The sequence below is a fragment of the Lissotriton helveticus genome, chromosome 12, assembly GCF_964261635.1.
Source record: "Lissotriton helveticus chromosome 12, aLisHel1.1, whole genome shotgun sequence".
Lineage (NCBI taxonomy): Eukaryota > Metazoa > Chordata > Amphibia > Caudata > Salamandridae > Lissotriton > Lissotriton helveticus.
The window spans coordinates 881,756,933-881,775,860 of record NC_136073.1 but is presented as its reverse complement, the minus strand read 5'-3'; the positions used below and the strand labels follow the sequence as shown (position 1 = coordinate 881,775,860).

The window sequence follows — 18,928 nt, the reverse complement described above, 5'->3', positions numbered from 1 at the left end:
CCTCCTACGCCCTCCTGTCCTACCTGGAGTTTTTTCTCATTTGTATTCAAAGTTGGGTCATGTGACCATCCTCCGCAATCATTTTGTGAAGTTGGTTTTTATGCACGCGGCATTTCAAACACACACACTCACACACAAACACAAACCCACACAACATTTTGCAAAGCATGTTGGGAAATTAAGGGCATCAGCTATTCGCTCCTGAATAGATTTTTCAGAGGGAATCAATCAATCAATCAATCATATCATTTGTAAAGCGCACTACTTACCCGTGAGGGTCTCAAGGCGCTGGGGGTGGGGGGTGCTGCTACTGCTCGAAGAGCCAGGAAATGGGCAAAGATACCCGCATATGAACAAACCCACCGTGCTATCTCTTCTTGGGATGGAAACTGGGGCCCGGAAAGTAGCGCAGACTCTGTTGTGACACTGTACAGCACTCCACTGTCCTTTTGGCGAGGTTCACGCTATAGAAATACTACATGCATATACACACACAGGGCTGTGACACTGTACAGTGCCCCACTGCTTTTGGGTAGATTTGCTCTATAGAAATACTATATACCTATACACACACAGGGTTTTAAGTGGGACGGATCCTTCTGGGTCTTACAGCCTGATTCATCAAGCTAAATTGCGCTCGCAAAGGGCCAGATTCTGAGAATCTTGCCCTTTGAGAGTGCAATTTTTGCATTTGGGATTCATCATCCCAAATGCAAAATTCGCTATTAAAGAATTCGCACATTTGCGAGGAATTGCATTTAAGGAATCTCTATTTGAGATTCCTTAAATGCAATTCAAGAACCATTTTAAAATTGCGAAATCGCAATTTTGGGCCGCTATTTTCCGCGAGGTCAAACCTCGTGGTAAATAGCGAAAACTTAGAAAAATGCATTTAAATGCATTTTGCATGTTACACACACACATGTCCTTTGGACATGTGTGTGCGCAACACCAATGCAGATTACATTTCAGGGGTGCTACAGGGTGTCCTTTTGCACACCCTGACAACCTTGAAATCGCAATCTTATTCGCGATTAGCTAATTGCTAATCGCAAATAAGGAATGACTCCCCCCTTTAGGCCCATAGGAATGAATGGGGAGTTATTCCTCATTTGCGATTAGCAATTAGCTAATCGCAAATAAGGAATCAGTTGGAATCGCAAATTCAATTGCGATTCCTACATGAATCCCGTTTTGCGAGTCTGTAATAGCGATTCCTTATGAATCGCTATTACAGACTCGCAAAACGGGACTTTGATGAATCTAGCTGTTAGACCCAATAGTATTTATGTATAGACATTGATATGGGTCCCTATTGGGCCCTACATGTATGTTCTGTCAAAAAAGTTGCTCCATATCTACACAATGAATGTAACAAAAGTTACATCATCTAGATTAGTGATTTACTTCCTGTTTATAGGTCTCCTTTTAGCACTCTCAGGGAATGCAAGATTATGTAAGCTATTTCCAGGATGTTGTGTTTCTGCATTTGTTTTGTTTAGCATGTTACTCTTGCATAGAGCATACTTTGAACTGAGTCACCTCCAGGTGTTTATAAAGGGCCACCAATAAAAGCTTTGAAGCTGAGGCTGAAGGAAGTGACAGTGTCTCACAGTACCTGTCAGTGAATGAAAAATATGTTCAGAAATCGGACGGTGGCAGCAAGACAAGATGGCCACTCACTAGAGCCCCTCCGAAGCATGGCAGAGCCGTCTTCCGTAGAGGGATGTCTAATCGGCACAACGTGGTTGTAAAATCATGAGAAAAGGTTTTGGAAGCTCCAAGGAGTGGGAGGTAGGTTATTAGACCCTTAATTGGTCTGGTTGCTACCTTATTGCTTTTTCCCTGCAGCTCCACGCGCGCTCCGCATATCGGCTGCCATTTTACGAACTCTGATGATCGTTTCTCCTCAGGAGCCAGCAAACCTGTGATATTTCCCCCTTTCCCCACCAGAAATGTGGGCTTACTGGTGATAGTAGGATTTTCCTAATTGGAGAAACATGTATTCATCCTTATTTTTTTGCCCTCTCCATGTTTTTTTTTTTCAAAACCAGATTTTATTGACATTTTAGAAAGAGATTGCAGAAATATCTACAGCACTCCAGACACTGGAGAGGCTGTAAGCAAATAATCATGAATCACAGTTGCAGCAATCAGCACAAAAAGCAGGATAAAATAGTGACATTAACTATCCGGATCCCCCTCTCCAATCCCGTAACAACCCCCCACCCGGTTCCCACCCCCGCCCCGTTCACGATGGTCACCAGGATTTAAACAAAGTAATCTGCACAGAGATGTTAATGCGCTCCCACTCCTGTACCGGCACTTATGACAGTTGATCCGCCATTGTATCCTGCTGCGGCGGCGGCTCTAGCCACAACCCCCTGTATTCTGCCCACCTCTTCCAGATTTTATAGTGTTTTCTGGGGCAGCCACGGGCCTCAAACACAGGGCGTTCTAGTCCCATACAATAGTCCATGCCCCTTTTCCAGACCTCAATCGGCGGAGCCCCAGGGTTTTTCCAGGCACGGGCCACATCCCGCTTGGCAACCGTAAGGCCCAGGAGCAAGAGATGCCTCTTATAGATGGTACCGCCCACTTGCTCCAAGACACGCAGAAGACCCAGCTGCGACGTACGCGGGAGCTGCCAGCCCAGAACCTCATCCAAGCAGTCCCAAATACGCTTCCAATATCGTACCATTGCCCCACAGGTCCACACAGTATGCAGGAACGTACCCATTTCCCTACCACACCTCAGACAGTCGGGGGAGGCAATCAAACCAGCCCGCCACAGCCTCTCTCTCGTGTAGTAAGCCCTGTGTAGGTATTTAAATTGGATAAAACGCAGCCGCACGGTGACAGCCGCCTCCCTCCATCCTTCCTCATCTATTTTACCAACGTCTCTCTCCCATTTGGACCGAAGGCCATCTAGGGAGGGCGCACAGTGAGTGACAAGGGATTGGTATACGCATGAAATTTTTTTCTCCGTCAATTCTCCCATGAACAATTTAGCCTCTATGGGACTGAATTCTGGCAGGGAGTCCAACCCCTCCAGGGCGGGGGAGATAGCATGGCGGAACTGCAGGTATTTGAAGAACTGGGTACTCGGCATATCGTACTCATCCCTCAACTCCTGGAAGGATTTAAGGGTCGTGCCCCTCATAACATGCCCCAACGCCGAGAACCCTATTGAGTCCCAGCCGCGAAACCCCGGCAGGGTCGACAAGGCCGGTAGGTGGCCATTCTGCCACAGCGGGGTCTCCCCAGTCAGCCTATTCCACCACCCCATGCGACCAAGTGCCCGACGCCAGACCTGAAAGACAGTCTGTGTAACCACCGGGAGCTTCTTTCTTTTCCCGGCTGAGTATAGTAGCGTGTGCAAGGTATCGGGTTCCATTAGATGTCTTTCCAGAGCGTATGCCGGATCGCCCCGATCTCAACACCACCATTCGTTGAGTATCAGGACGCCTGATAGTAGGAGAGGATGTCCGAAGACGCCAGGCCACTGCAGTATGTAGAGAGGAAGCAGGTGCGAAGGGCCACACGCACCGCCCCCCCAGCCCAGAGGAAATGGCCCAGTGCCGAATCGACTTGGCGGAACCATTGTGGGAAGATAGGATAGGGATGATTCTGCAGTTGGTAGAGCAGACGAGGAAGAGCGACCATCTTGAAGATGGCCGACCGGACATATAGGTTCAAGGGCATGCGGGACCACGTTTTCATGTCCGATCTGACTCTGTCCCAAACCGGAATAATATTACGCTCCCACGAGACTCCAGGGATGTCAGTCAAAAACACCCCCAGGTACTTAAGGCCTCCCGTCGCCTTTTGTAGGGCTGACGCCCAGGCACCAAGAGCCACCCCGCTGCCTAGGGTCCACAAAACAGACTTCCTCACATTGAGATTCAGCCCTGGTACTTCACCAAACACTCTCATTATCTCAAATACTCTGGGGCCTGACCTGTCGAGGTCTGTAAGAAAGAACAGTACGTCGTCCGCGTAGAGCGCGATGCGGTCTGACGGCCCAGCCTCCCATTCGAACCCCTTCATCTGTGCATCTATTCGCACCCACGCCGCAAGGGGTTCCATTGTGAGAGCGAATAAATATGGCGCGAGCGGGCATCCCTGTCGGGTGCCGCGCTCGATGGGAAAGGCGTCTGAAATTGCACGCCCTCTCCATGGTTTTTGATATTTTGGGCAACTTTCAAAGACTTCAAGATAGGTGTATTATAAGGAAGTTCTATGAGAGCGTACTGGTTCTTACTGATTAGTTTGCTCTTATGGTGACTCCATGCAATATTTCTCACTAAATAAGTCTATCTTTATCGAACCACTTGGTCAACAGCTGCGCATTCAGTTTCAACTTCGCCTTGGTGGTTATTGAGAGACTATGCAAGCTATCCTGTTGCTCTTTGGCTCATACAAACATGGATTCTAGCTCTCCAGTAAATCTCAGGCTTCTTCTATTCTAATGCCAATGAATACAAGGAATCTGGAGGTAACAGTAATAAAAGTGTTAAAAAAGACCCATTTTGTCCAAACAAATCACATCTGCCTTTGGCACTGGAGGACATTATGGACGAGCTGAGAAAGATATGACCTTTTATGGTGGATACTACTGCAACCTTTCACAAAGCTATATCTTCTAGAAGGCGATAGATGTTTGGAGAACTTCACACCCTAATGTTTTAGAGTTCTCTTTTTTTCTCCTGTGCACAGATCGCACTCTAGAATAGATGACATTTTTTTTACACAATCTACTCTTCAATTCTTGACACATGCTGAGATAGGTTCAATCCTTATTTCAGGTCATGCTCCTGTCATAGTATATTTGGACTATCCTACTCCTACACCCACTACACGCAGATGGAGATTTAATAATGCTCTTCTGCTCAACAACCATTTTATAGAGCAATTTACATTATTCTTACAAGAAGTTTACTTAGAGATTCAATGCTACTCCTAAGCATAAGACAAATGAAGACTATAGAACATGAATATTTGTCTTCAAATCACACAGATACCTTGTCAAAACTCAATAAAGCTAAAATGCAATATAGTAAACAGTCCTGGGATAGCGCTTGCGGTGTTTTGCTTAAGTTTAATGCTAAAATATATGGTGGTCTGAATAAGGCCGGAAAATCTCTGGCGAACTACCTTGAAATTAAAAAGCAAAAGTCCAAGATTGTTGCTATAACAGATAATAATGGTGTCAGGCATATTAGTGAACAGACAATATTAGAGTGCTTCAGGTGCTGGGCACGCTCTCAAACAGGTACAGCATGGAAAGGAGCTGTGCTGGCCTCTCTCAAACAGGTACCGCATGAGAAGGAGCTGTGCTGCACCCTCTCAAACAGGTACAGCATGGAAAGGAGCTGTGCTGGCCTCTCTCTCAAACAGGTACAGCATGGAAAGGAGCTGTGCTGCACCCGCTCAAACAGGTACAGTATGGAAAGGAGCTGTGCTGGGCACCCTCTAAAACAGGTACAGCATGGAAAGAAGCTGTGCCGCCCCCTCTCAAACAGGTACAGCATGGAAAGGAGCTGTGCTGGCCCCTATCAAACAGGTACAGCATGGAAAGGAGCTGTGCTGGGCACCCTCTCAAACAGGTACAGCATGGAAGGGAGCTGTGCTGGCCTCCCTCTCAAACAGGTACAGCATGGAAAGGTGTGCTGCCCCGTCTCAAACAGGTACAGCATGGAAAGGAACTGTGCTAGCCCCTCTCAAACAGGTACAACATGGAAAGAAGTTCTGCTGGGCAACCTCTCAAACAGGTACAACGTGGAAAGGAGCTGTGCTGGCCCCTATCAAACAGGTACAGCATGGAAAGGAGCTGTGCTGGGCACCCTCTCAAACAGGTACAGCATGGAAGGGAGCTGTGCTGGCCTCCCTCTCAAACAGGTACAGCATGAAAAGAAGGTGTGCTGCCCCCTCTCAAACAGGTACAGCATGGAAAGGAGCTGTGCTAGCCCCTCTCAAACAGGTACAACATGGAAAGAAGGTCTGCTGGGCAACCTCTCAAACAGGTACAATGTGGAAAGGAGCTGTGCTGGCCCCTATCAAACAGGTACAGCATGGAAAGGAGCTGTGCTGGGCACCCTCTCAAACAGGTACAGCATGGAAGGGAGCTGTGCTGGCCTCCCTCTCAAACAGGTACAGCATGAAAAGAAGGTGTGCTGCCCCCTCTCAAACAGGTACAGCATGGAAAGGAGCTGTGCTAGCCCCTCTCAAACAGGTACAACATGGAAAGAAGGTCTGCTGGGCAACCTCTCACACAGGTACAATGTGGAAAGGAGCTGTGCTGGCCCCCTATCAAACAGGTAAAACATTGAATGGAGCTGTGGCGGGCAACTTCTCAAACAGGTACAGCATGGAAGGGAGCTGTGCTGGGCCCCCTCTCAAACAGGTACAGCATGGAAAGAAGCTGTGCTGGCCCCCTCTCAAACAGGTACAGCATGGGAGGGAGCTGTGCCGGGGGCCCCTCTCAAACATGTACAGCATAGAGCTGTGCTCCCTCCTCTCAAACAGGTACAGCGTGGAAAGGGGCTTTTCTGGCCTCCCTATCAAACAGGTACAACATAGAAAGGAGCTGTGCTACCCCCTCTCAAACAGGTACAGCGTAGAATGGAGCTGTGCTGCCTCCCTACCAAACAGGTACAGCATGGAAAGGAGCTGTGATAGCCTCTCTCTCAAACATTTACAGCATGGAGAGGAGCTGCGATGGCCTCTCTCTCAAACAGGTACAGCATGGAAAGGAGTTGTGCTGGTCCTGCTCTCAAACAGGTACACCATGGAAGGGAGCTGTGCTGCACCCTCTCAAACAGGCACAGTGTGGAAATGAGCTGTGTTGGCCCCTCTCAAACAGGAACAGCACAGAAAGAAGCTGTGCTGGGCACCCTCTTAAACAGGAACAGCACGGAAGGGAGCTGTGCTGGGCCCCCTCTCAAACAGGTACAGCATGGAAAGGAGCTGTGCTGGCTCCCCTCTGAAACAGGTATAGCATGGAAAGGAGCTGTGCTGCTACCTAAAACAGATACAGCATGGAAGAGAGCTGTGCTGGCCTCCCTCTCAAACAGGTACAGCATGGAAAGGAGCTGTGCTGCCCCCACTCAGACAGGCAGATCAGGGGAGCAGCTGTAGAATCCTCCCTCACAAAGCAGCAAGAGCACTGAAGTCTGATGGGGAGGTCTCCAGCTCCCAAAATACTGTCAATACTGAATGAAAAGTAGAAGTGCAACCCCCCGCCACAAAATATGTGCAGCACAGAAAATGGCCATGCAAGCTTCCCTCATGCAAAACAGCTATGCGTCTAAAATGACATCACATGATCTTAAGGCAGACAATTATACTACAGGAAATTCATTAAACGGGATTCCAATCAGAAGGAAATGACTGCATGGCTTCTGACCCTGATGACATCATGAGATACAACTGACATAGCAAAGATTAGCATACATTGATGAGTGCCAGCCCTACCTTCCTAACACAGTGTCTGTTTGCACTTCCAGCCGCAGCTGCCAGGCATACGTTTCACGCACTGTGTGCTCTTCTGTCGTTGGCTATTTACGTCCTGCTCACTTAAGCTGGCATTTGCCATAGTAGTAGCACTGCTAAAAATAAACTTTATCTAGTGTGTGGTTGTCTGATGAGGCCGGTAACACTAGGCTTTCATGTGAAGGGTGTTAACAAAGAAAACCAGGGCCACCTAGAACAGGGTGATGGCTCCTGGCAATTTGCTAATTGACTGGGGAGGCCAGAACAGGGCTTGGGCCAAGCCACGAGTAAGGTACCTGTTAGAGCTTTGTTGAATGGACGAAGGGGCTTTGAAGAGGTTCGCCCCAGAGGAAGGACCTCTGTCAGTACATTGGTTATGACCTCCATGGTAGAGAGCTGGAGGTCAAGTACTTCGGCCGCCCTGTGCATCATCATGGCATAGGAAGAGGATTCCTTCGTGGCAGGACCTCTGTGAGAGGAGGTCGGAGGCAGACAAGACCTGTGCAAGGGTGAGCATTTTGAACTTCTCCTTCTGGAGGAAGGTGTTGAGAAGGCACAGGTCTAACATAGGCTGCAGGCCTCCATCTTTCTGGGGCACCAAAAAGTAGCAAGAATAACAACCACAACCTACTTCTGGCGCAGGCACCCTCTCGATACTTCCTTTAGCCCTAAGTGCTTGCACTTCCTGTCACAAAATGGAGAGATATTCCTCTGACAGTTGCTGCAGGGAGGGTGGCAAGGGCAGTGGCTACGAAGTGAAGAGTGAGACGTAGCCCCTCCAAACAATCAGTACAACCCACCGGTCTAAAGATATTGTCTGCCATCCCGGGTAGAATCATGGATTCTGCCTCCCACCGGGTGGCTGTGCTCCTGCAAGGGCATTCTAAAGAGGCTTTGCAGGTGAGTCTACAGGGGAGGCATTAGACTGGATGGCCCATTAACTTTGGCTGAGTGGACGGTGGGCACCTTGACCACTACAGCGAAACTGCTGGGTATTTTGTAGAGGCTGAACAGGCTGGCGATATCGACCAAAATCCGTGAATGGAGAGGTGGAACTGTTGTGACTGGAGAGATGGGGACGGAAAGGCCCAGAAAGTGAGCGGAAGCCCTGCTCTGCTTAAAACACGCTAGAGAGAAATCAGCCTTGTCCCCCTACAGGCCAGTTCCATCAAAGGGCATGTCCATCAGGGAGGACTGGACATCTCCTGAAGACCGAGTTGAAAGCAGCCACATGTGGCCGCGAATGGCAGCACTGGTGCTTATGACCCCCTCTGTGGAATCAGTGGTACCCAAGCCACAACGAATTGTGAACTTGGCCACATTGTGACCACCTTGAACTGCCTGAGTGAGGACAGATGTCTTCGGGCACACTAGGGAGGGCTTGTGCCACCAAATTCCAGAGAGGGTGGGAATAGCGTTCCGACAAACAGCTGGCATTAACAGATCAGAAGGCCAAACTGGTGGGAAAAAAAACACATTTGCCAAACATTTCTACCCACTTAGATTATCTGTCGGGGGAGTGGTAGGAAATATATTGTGATTAGGGCGTCTCAATGAGGCCTGTAACACGAGGCTTCATGTGAAGGGTGTTGTGAAAGAAAACCAGGGTCACCTGGAACAGGCCAGTGGCTCCTGGCAATTATCTGATTGACTAGAGAGCTAGAACAAGTCTTGGCCCGAGCCACTATTAAGGTATCCATCATAGTTTTGTTAAATGAAAGAAGGGACTCTGAAGAGAATTGACCCAGTTGAAGGACCTCTGTCTAAACACTGGTGATAAGCTTCAACATGGGGAGCTTGAGGTCAAGTACTTTGTCTGCCCTATACATCCCTATGGTATAGGAAGAGGATTCCTTTCTGGCTGGCCAAGGGGGTGAGAAGAGACCCCTTTCCAGAGCAATATCACGGCCGCTAGCCTCCTGCAAGTCCTCGTAACAATTATCATCTTGGTAGGGCTGAGTAGACTCATCACCAGTGTCACAGTCCTTATCAGAGTTTGTTACAAAAACAAAATGCAAATAGTGTTTTCTCCCTCGTGAAGGTGGTAAATCAAGTGGGGAAAGTGGTGACTTCGGTCAAGGTCGAACCGGCATCGACCCGGCGAAGGAGAGATCTATTGGGATATCCTCCTCCAGTCTTGATGGAGTCGGCATAGGCGCCCGGGGACAACATAGGTTATGGTGCTAGATGCAGGGTCAGGATAGAAGCTGGAGGAGAGTTGGGCTTGGCTCAGAGTGTGCACCCAGTCCTGTGCACCAGCCGGAATTCAACCTTGGATGGGCCCCACACCAGAGGGATTTACCTTTCATGGAAAACATACGGACCCCAAGAGTTTTATCTCACCATAAAGGGGCCACCCTTCTTATCCCCTTCAACATTATTTATAATGATTTTGTATTAATTTACAATGCTTCCTATTTTCCAAGTGGAGCCCCAAGAACACTGTGACTGAATCTCACCCCAACACCCCACCAAAACCTAGGGACTGCAGGAGTGTGTGCTGTCCTTGCTGAAGCTTCCCTAACAGGAAGAACAGTTACAGTAGGAAGCAGCAGCACTGAGAGATCTCTTGAGAGGGAGAACAGGTAGAGAACTGGTGTCGCCAGTAGTAGTGCCAGCTTTCTTAGCACCAAGAACAGGTACAGGAACAATGGTGGCAGTGCATAGCTCCTTTAAGCAGCAGTGGCAGATTTCTTAGCACCAGGAACAGGTAACAATGGCGGCAGTGCATAGCTTCTTTAACCACCAGTGCAAGCTTTCTTAGCACCAAGAACAGGTACAGTAACAATGGCGGCAGTGCATAGCTCCTTTAACCACCAGTGCAAGCTTTCTTAGTACCAAGAACAGGTACAGTAACAACGGCGGCAGTGCATAGCTCCTTTAACCACCAGTGCAAGCTTTCGCAGCACCAAGAACAGGTACAGTAAAAATGGCGGCAGTGCATAGCTCCTTTAACCACCAGTGCAAGCTTTCTTAGCACCAAGAACAGGTACAGGAACAATGGTGGCAGTGCATAACTCCTTTAACCACCAGTGGCAGATTTCTTAGCACCAAGAACAGGTACAGGAACAATGGTGGCAGCGCATAGCTCCTTTAAGCAGCAGTGGCAGATTTCTTAGCACCAAGAACAGGTTCAGTAACAATGGTGGCAGTGCATAGCTCCTTTAAGCAGCAGTGGCAGATTTCTTAGCACCAGGAACAGGTAACAATGGCGGCAGTGCATAGCTTCTTTAACCACCAGTGCAAGCTTTCTTAGCACCAAGAACAGGTACAGTAACAATGGCGGCAGTGCATAGCTCCTTTAACCACCAGTGCAAGCTTTCTTAGTACCAAGAACAGGTACAGTAACAACGGCAGCAGTGCATAGCTCCTTTAACCACCAGTGCAAGCTTTCTCAGCACCAAGAACAGGTACAGTAAAAATGGCGGCAGTGCATAGCTCCTTTAACCACCAGTGCAAGCTTTCTTAGCACCAAGAACAGGTACAGTAACAATGGGGGCAGTGCATAGCTCCTTTAGTCACCAGTGCAAGCTTTCTTAGCACCAAGAACAGGTACAGTAACAAAAGCTGCAGTGCATAGCTCCTTTAACCACCAGTGCAAGCTTTCTTAGCACCAAGAACAGGTCAAGTAACAATGGCTGCAGTGCATAGCTCCTTTAACCACCAGTGCAAGCTTTCTTAGCACCAAGAACAGGTACAGTAACAATAGCCTCAGTGCATAGCTCCTTTAACCACCAGTGCAAGCTTTCTTAGCACCAAGAACAGGTACAATAACAATGGCGGCAGTGCATAGCTCCTTTTACCACCAGTGCAAGCTGTCTTAGCACCAAGAACAGGTACAGTAACAATGGCGGCAGTGCATAGCTCCTTTAACCACCAGTGCAAGCTTTGTTAGCACCAAGAACAGGTACAGTAACAATGGCGGCAGTGCATAGCTCCTTTAACCACCAGTGCAAGCTTTCTTAGCACCAAGAAAAGGTACACTAACAATGGCGGCAGTGCATAGCTCCTTTAACCAGCAGTGCAAGCTTTCTTAGCACCAAGAACAGGCATAGTAACAATGGGGGTAGTGCACCCCTTCAACATTATTTATAATGATTTTGTATTAATTTACAAGGCTTCCTATTTTCCAAGTGGAGCCCCAAGAACACTGTGACTGAATCTCACCCCAACACCCCACCAAAACCTAGGGACTGCAGGAGTGTGTGCTATCCTTGCTGAAGCTTCCCTAACAGGAAGAACAGTTACAGTAGGAAGCAGCAGCACTGAGAGATCTCTTGAGAGGGAGAACAGGTAGAGAACTGGTGTCGCCAGTAGTAGTGCCAGCTTTCTTAGCACCAAGAACAGGTACAGGAACAATGGTGGTAGCGCATAGCTCCTTTAAGCAGCAGTGGCAGATTTCTTAGCACCAAGAACAGGTTCAGTAACAATGGTGGCAGTGCATAACTCCTTTAACCACCAGTGCCAGCTTTCTTAGCACCAAGAACAGGTACAGGAACAATGGTGGCAGCGCATAGCTCCTTTAAGCAGCAGTGGCAGATTTCTTAGCACCAAGAACAGGTTCAGTAACAATGGTGGCAGTGCATAACTCCTTTAAGCTGCAGTGCAAGCTTTCTTAGCACCAGGAACAGGTACAGTAACAATGGTGGCAGTGCATAGCTCCTTTAACCACCAGTGCAAGCTTTCTTAGCACCAGGAACAGGTACAGTAACAATGGCGGCAGTGCATAGCTCCTTTAACCACCAGTGCAAGCTTTCTTAGCACCAGGAACAGGTACAGTAACAATGGCGGCAGTGCATAACTCCTTTAAGCTGCAGTGCCAGCTTTCTTAGCACCAGGAACAGGTACAGTAACAATGGCGGCAGAGCATAGCTCCTTTAACCACCAGTGCAAGCTTTCTTAGCACCAGGAACAGGTACAGTAACAATGGCTGCAGTGCATAGCTCCTTTAACCACCAGTGCAAGCTTTCTTAGCACCAGGAACAGGTACAGTAACAATGGCGGCAGTGCATAGCTTCTTTAACCACCAGTGCAAGCTTTCTTAGCACCAAGAACAGGTACAGTAACAATGGCGGCAGTGCATAGCTCCTTTAACCACCAGTGCAAGCTTTCTTAGTACCAAGAACAGGTACAGTAACAACGGCGGCAGTGCATAGCTCCTTTAAGCACCAGTGCAAGCTTTCTCAGCACCAAGAACAGGTACAGTAAAAATGGCGGCAGTGCATAGCTCCTTTAACCACCAGTGCAAGCTTTCTTAGCACCAAGAACAGGTACAGTAACAATGGGGGCAGTGCATAGCTCCTTTAGTCACCAGTGCAAGCTTTCTTAGCACCAAGAACAGGTACAGTAACAAAAGCTGCAGTGCATAGCTCCTTTAACCACCAGTGCAAGCTTTCTTAGCACCAAGAACAGGTCAAGTAACAATGGCTGCAGTGCATAGCTCCTTTAACCACCAGTGCAAGCTTTCTTAGCACCAAGAACAGGTACAGTAACAGTAGCCTCAGTGCATAGCTCCTTTAACCACCAGTGCAAGCTTTCTTAGCACCAAGAACAGGTACAATAACAATGGCGGCAGTGCATAGCTCCTTTTACCACCAGTGCAAGCTGTCTTAGCACCAAGAACAGGTACAGTAACAATGGCGGCAGTGCATAGCTCCTTTAACCACCAGTGCAAGCTTTGTTAGCACCAAGAACAGGTACAGTAACAATGGCGGCAGTGCATAGCTCCTTTAACCACCAGTGCAAGCTTTCTTAGCACCAGGAACAGGCATAGTAACAATGGGGGTAGTGCATAGCTCCTTCAAAACAGAGGAGACAGAACATATATCAAGAGTGCAGGCCCACAAACAGCCAAGTCAAGTCAAGCAAGCTTTATTCGACGATTGTCATAAAAGCATGTTCCATATATATAAAAGTACATGTATAAAATTCAATGGATAAAACCAGGTTAAAATCCAGATTATAAAAATTCATAAAAATTCATAAGATACATAAATAAAATCATTCTATTAACAATACAAATATGACAAATATTATTATGCGATAATTAATAAGGGTACTTGGCCTACGTGGTTACCTAATATATTATGCTTTCAGTAGCCGGGCTCTAATCGTCCATGCCCAACCTAGGATTTTCGCCACCGCTATATACACAAACATGTTAGGACTGGTGCAAATAATTCTAACTGCAATCATTCCTCTCCTCGTTCCCAATAACCTACACATTGGCCATAGCCACTTTTGACATGGGGCCGCATACATTGGGCACTCAAACAGAAGATGGCCAATGGTTTCAGGAACATCCAAGCAAGCCGGACAGGCAATCTTGCCCCCACTAGTCCATCTATTGGAGAATGCCCTTACCGGCAGGCTTCCCACTCTTAGCTGAAAGTAGAGCTTGCGGTCAAGGGGCTTTGTGATGACGTCCCAAAATTCCTCAAGTTTAGGGCAATCTTTGATTTCTAAAAATAAACCAGCCAAAGAGTGTGAAGGGGTGGTACTGAAGACCTTTGTAGCCACCAAGTTCCAGTACAAGTTCTTAAGTACCTTCTTTGGTGGGAACCTGGCGTGTAATGGATCTTCCCACAATTCCCCTAGACCTAAGTCATTTAAAAGATTCCGGATATGTCCCAGCCATTTAACTTTCCGGGAACCGTCACTTTTGACTACGTCCAGCAGCCCCCTGGTATATGTATCCAGTTCAGGTGTAGTCCAAATCCGCCGCCAGTATAGGATTGGGCGCAAGGATGCAATTAGAGCTATTGGTGTTATGCCCAGGTCGTAAAATAGGGGATTTAAAGGGGTGCTCTGGGGTAACCTTATTCATTTTCTAAGAAATGTATTTTCAGAAACAGTCATCCCCTTTAGTTTTTCATTTCCCCACATTTCCACACCATACAGAGTAGAACTAACTACCTTACCATTATAGACCGATAACACCAGAGTTATTGGCCTAGTCAAAGACCTGGAGTGCTCTAAGCTCAATGCTCCTGAGAGCTGACGATGCTTCAGGGTGGCCAAATCGATCTGCTGTCTCCAGGATAAATCCTGTTGGATACAGACACCCAGATAACTAAATGCCTGTACCCTCTCAAGTGGCCCGTTACTCATATATACAGTACCCCTGTTGGCATTAGGCGCATTAAAAGACATGTACTTGGATTTAAGAATGTTAACTTCCAAGCCACGAGCGACACAGTAGTCCTCGAAAATTAATAAAGCCTTCTGTAGCCCGCTCGGGGTTTTTGATACTATAAGACAATCGTCTGCAAACATTAATATAGGGATTTTTGCTCCAGCAAGAATGGGTGCATCAACATTAGAACCAATTAAAAATTTTGCAACATCATTTATATATAAAGAAAATAACGTTGGGGTCAGGACACAAAATTGGCGCACGCCTGTTTCAACTGGGAACTGAGATGTAACATTGCCAGGACTACCCCACCTAATCTGGGCAAAATTCTCCTTGTGGAGCTTTCTAATTAAAGACAAAATTTCCCCTGGCATACCCATGTCAAAAAGTACTTTCCACAACATTTGGCGCGGAACCAAGTCAAATTCTGCCCTTAAATCAATAAAAGCAGCATAAAGGCTGCCGTTACCAATTAGCACGGTCTTCCAGTATAGCATGGTGAAATGCATGACCTGATCGACCGTGCTAACGGAAGTTCTAAAACCAGCCTGCAAGTGAGACAAAATGCTGTACTCCCTTTCCCAAACCTGAACCTTATTTAAAATAAGCCTACCAATGATCTTCTGGGTAGTGTCGATCAAACTAATTGGTCGATAATTTCCAGGCTGGGATTTATCCCCTTTCTTGTAAACTGGGATTATTTCGGCCCCTTTCCATGAATGGGGAATCGGTGCTCCCCTAGCAAGCGCATTCGCCAATAATAATATATATGGGCCCCAAGAATCTTTGTCTTGTAAGAATAAATCAGCTGGAATACCGTCAATTCCTGGCGCTCTACCAGGAACGACATCCAAAGCCAGCTGAACATCCCTCAAAGTAAATGGGTCCTCCAAGAATGGGGTAAAAGGCACCTCTATGGAAGAATCTTGGCCTTCTCCCATCGCAAACTGAGGTTTGAAATGGGATACCCATTTATCCTGCGGACCCAGTTCTGTGGTTTATCAGAATTGCTATCCACACCCCACTTATAGATACTCCAGAATTTTCTGGGATCTTTATGGCATCCTGCTTCTTGCAGGTCCATCCATCTCTGTTCGTCCCACAGACGCTTGGTTTTGAAGACAGCGGATTTATACGCCGCCCTAGCTAAACGTACATTCACACTCGAGCCACTTTTAAGGGCTCTACCTAGTTCCAAGCGAGCCTGCCTACATTCTGCTGAGTACCAACATGGAGGGTGGAAATTACATGGACTACTTTGTTGGGTGGGCTTAACAAACAGCGTTCGCAAGTCCTTAAAAAAAGCCTCATGAATCCTGGTTCCACTTTCAGTACTAATAGTTGAGCACTCCTCATTCGCTACACCCTTCAAGTCACTTATCGCCTGAGTAAGCTTGCCAGCTATAAAATCAATGTTCTCCTGAATGGCTACGACTTTAGACCAGCGGACATGTCGCATATCATTAGTAATGGCGACGTCCCCTGGAAAAATGGTATCAATCGCCCTTTCCAGAGCAACTGGTGGTTCCCAGTATGATATTTTTGCCGTTAGGGGATTATGGTCGCTCTCTACTCTATCTATAATTTGCATATCCTGAAGATACCTCCACAGGCTCAGACTAACAAGAATGTAGTCTATTCTACTCTGCCGGGTGCCATTCGTGAGTGTATTAGCCCCACTTTTATCACCTGGTGTTCTACCATTAGCGGATCTAACTCCTATATTTAGGCAGAGAGAGTTAAGCTGTATTGCAGTTTGCGTCCACCTTTTCATGGGGACTAAATCGAATTTAGGAACCCCCCATACCCTATCTTCTTCATCTGAAAGATTCCAGTTATCATTCAGGAGAGGCTCAAAAGTTACATTAAAATCTCCTCCTATAATAATATTAGAATGGAGAAGGTTACTGTCTAAATGTTCTTCCAGAAGTGTTAAAATTTCCGAGTTCTTTCCCCCAGTACTTCTGGCATATACATTGTATAGATAAATAGGGTCTCGATTCACAAACTCCAATATAAGGGCCTGAAGATCCCTATGATTAGTGGATATTGTCTTAACCATTACAGCAAGATCTTGTTTGATCCAGATCATCAGGCCACCTGACGGTCGTCCTTTCCCTTTCTTTTCCGCCAGGATTCCATAGTTTAAATACCTCGGGAAATACAACTGCTCCAAAGCCCAGGTTTCCTGGAATAAGCAAATATCATGCCGGCTGATAAAAGAAGCCCATTCTGGGGAATCCATTTTTGTTCTCAGATCAGCAATGTTCCATGAAAGAACAGATCCGGTGAATACAGGAGAATCTATAAATTTGGGAATCTCCTGGGTGATAATGAATGCTTTATTCTGTACAAGTAACATCCCTGGGGACGAAGGTTCTATAAAAGAAGTGGGGTTCATTGGAATGATTAATACGTGATCTAGGACCTCATCACTACTTGTCTCCCTGGGTGCTACTTTTCCAGTCTAGGTATGTAGTCAGTCGTTGCTATCCAATCCAGAACATACCTTACCTGTACTCCTCTCAGTAATTTCTCTGGTTAATATCCTTCTCTGGTAGGGTTGTGATGTCATTTGAATCCGGGAGTTATCAGGGGAACAGGTTCTATATTCCAAAGCTAGCAAATCCTCCACTATCTTCGGGGTTTTTAGGACAACCTCAATACAATCATCGATATCGCCTGGTGATGTAATTCTTGTAGTCTTTACTATGTCCTCCCTAATAACAGACCTACACCACCTGGTGTGTCTAATCCAATGGATTACCTTATTCGTTAGGGAGTCCGGGGTCTCATGACCTCGTCCCATAGATATTTTCTGGACATTCACCATGTACACAGCCTTTGTACCCACAAACAGCTACATGTGCATCAGCAGTGCAAACTTCCTTCACATACACAGAACAGAAATGACACAAATCTAAAAGATGCCTCCTCACAAAACTCACACACACTGCTTGCTAAAAAACATATCTGTATTGGAAAATGCAAGACTTGACTGTTTTGTAATAAATTGTTCAGTGATACAGACTTTATCATTCCTTTGACTGAACCCCAAAGACACCGAATGAGGGGCATTAGTCCAATTCTGGTAATTTTAGAGTTACATATGAGATCCCAGCTTTCCTGGAAGAGGAGGTCTGTAGATGTAGAGACCTCTACCCCACACTGCAGCCGTTCCCTTGACATGTGTCCAGCACTGCCGTAGCAGGGCCTGAAGTGCGCTTGTGGTGCAGGCACAAACAGTTGTGATAAAGTGTCAGGAAAGTGAAGTGCAGGCAGTGTCATCACCCACTGGACTATAAGGGGGCTTCTTAGCTTCTTCTTCTGTAGGGGGGGGGGGGGTCCATGGACAGAGTTGCTGCAGTCTTTGGAGGGTTGATGTCACCGATTTCTTCTCTGTTGATAATACAAGTGATCCTGGGTGGGAAAAGAAACAGGGTTGGTGAATATATCCACAACAGATGTGCAATCTACTTTACCTGAGGCACTGTGCAATCATGTGTACATCTCTGGGTCAGTGTGAAGCAGACCTCAAGGAGTTTGCTCAAGTTGACAAACTCCCTGCAGAAAGGTGCATTATTGTATTGTATGTGACCGGAGGAGCTGAAATTTGGAAAGGAGGCCTTTCATCATCAAAATTAAATCTGTTTTGCAAGTGTGCTTTAGTCTTGCACTGCAATTTCTGTTTCCTAACTCTCCAAACTCAGGCGTCTCTCTCATGGCCCTGGAGAGACGCCTGAGTTTGGAGAGTTTGTAAACAGAAATAAATAAATAGAATAAATATGTAATGCTAAGTTATTTGTGTTAGAGGTGTTTGTATCCCCTTCTTGACACATCGCGGTGGAAGTCAAGAGCTACACTTCCCCCATAGGGACTACCTACAGTACCAGCTGTACACTTCTGAAACTTTGTACACACCATGGTATCTGCCACAATAGCCTTTCGAGTGAGTAAAGGATACAACATCTTGTGCCTGGCATTTTAAATCTAGGACATTGCTACAAACAATCTCCCTTTCTTAGGGCCTTTGCAAACCACAAGCCTGGACTTTGAGAACTGGGCAAAGGTATATGTGCTGTGCATTTGTACGGTGTATTTCCACCACCTGGTAGCAACACTAGGCTGCCCAGACCTCTGATAACATTGGCTCCCTTTACAGAACTGTCATTCTTGTTATCTGGAGTCAAACTGATCTGTTGACAATTTATCTGGTTGTATTTCATGTTGTTTCCAGGTGGAGCATACTGGACGATCGAAGGTGAACGCAGAATTGAGTAAATTATTGTTCAGTGATAA

At 46.8% G+C, this 18,928-nt stretch overlaps 1 protein-coding gene across 1 annotated transcript in view; it reads right to left on the bottom strand.

The window, feature by feature from the left end:
- Nucleotides 1-17,968: 17,968 nt before the first annotated feature.
- LOC144798189 (phospholipid scramblase 3-like) overlaps nucleotides 17,969-18,928 on the bottom strand; it is a 126,792-nt gene continuing 125,832 nt past the window's right edge. Inside the window, exon 7 of the mRNA XM_078668937.1 lies at nucleotides 17,969-18,049. Coding sequence (XP_078525063.1) covers nucleotides 18,014-18,049 — 36 coding nt within the window. The 3' untranslated portion in view covers nucleotides 17,969-18,013. The remainder of the gene's footprint in view (nucleotides 18,050-18,928) is intronic.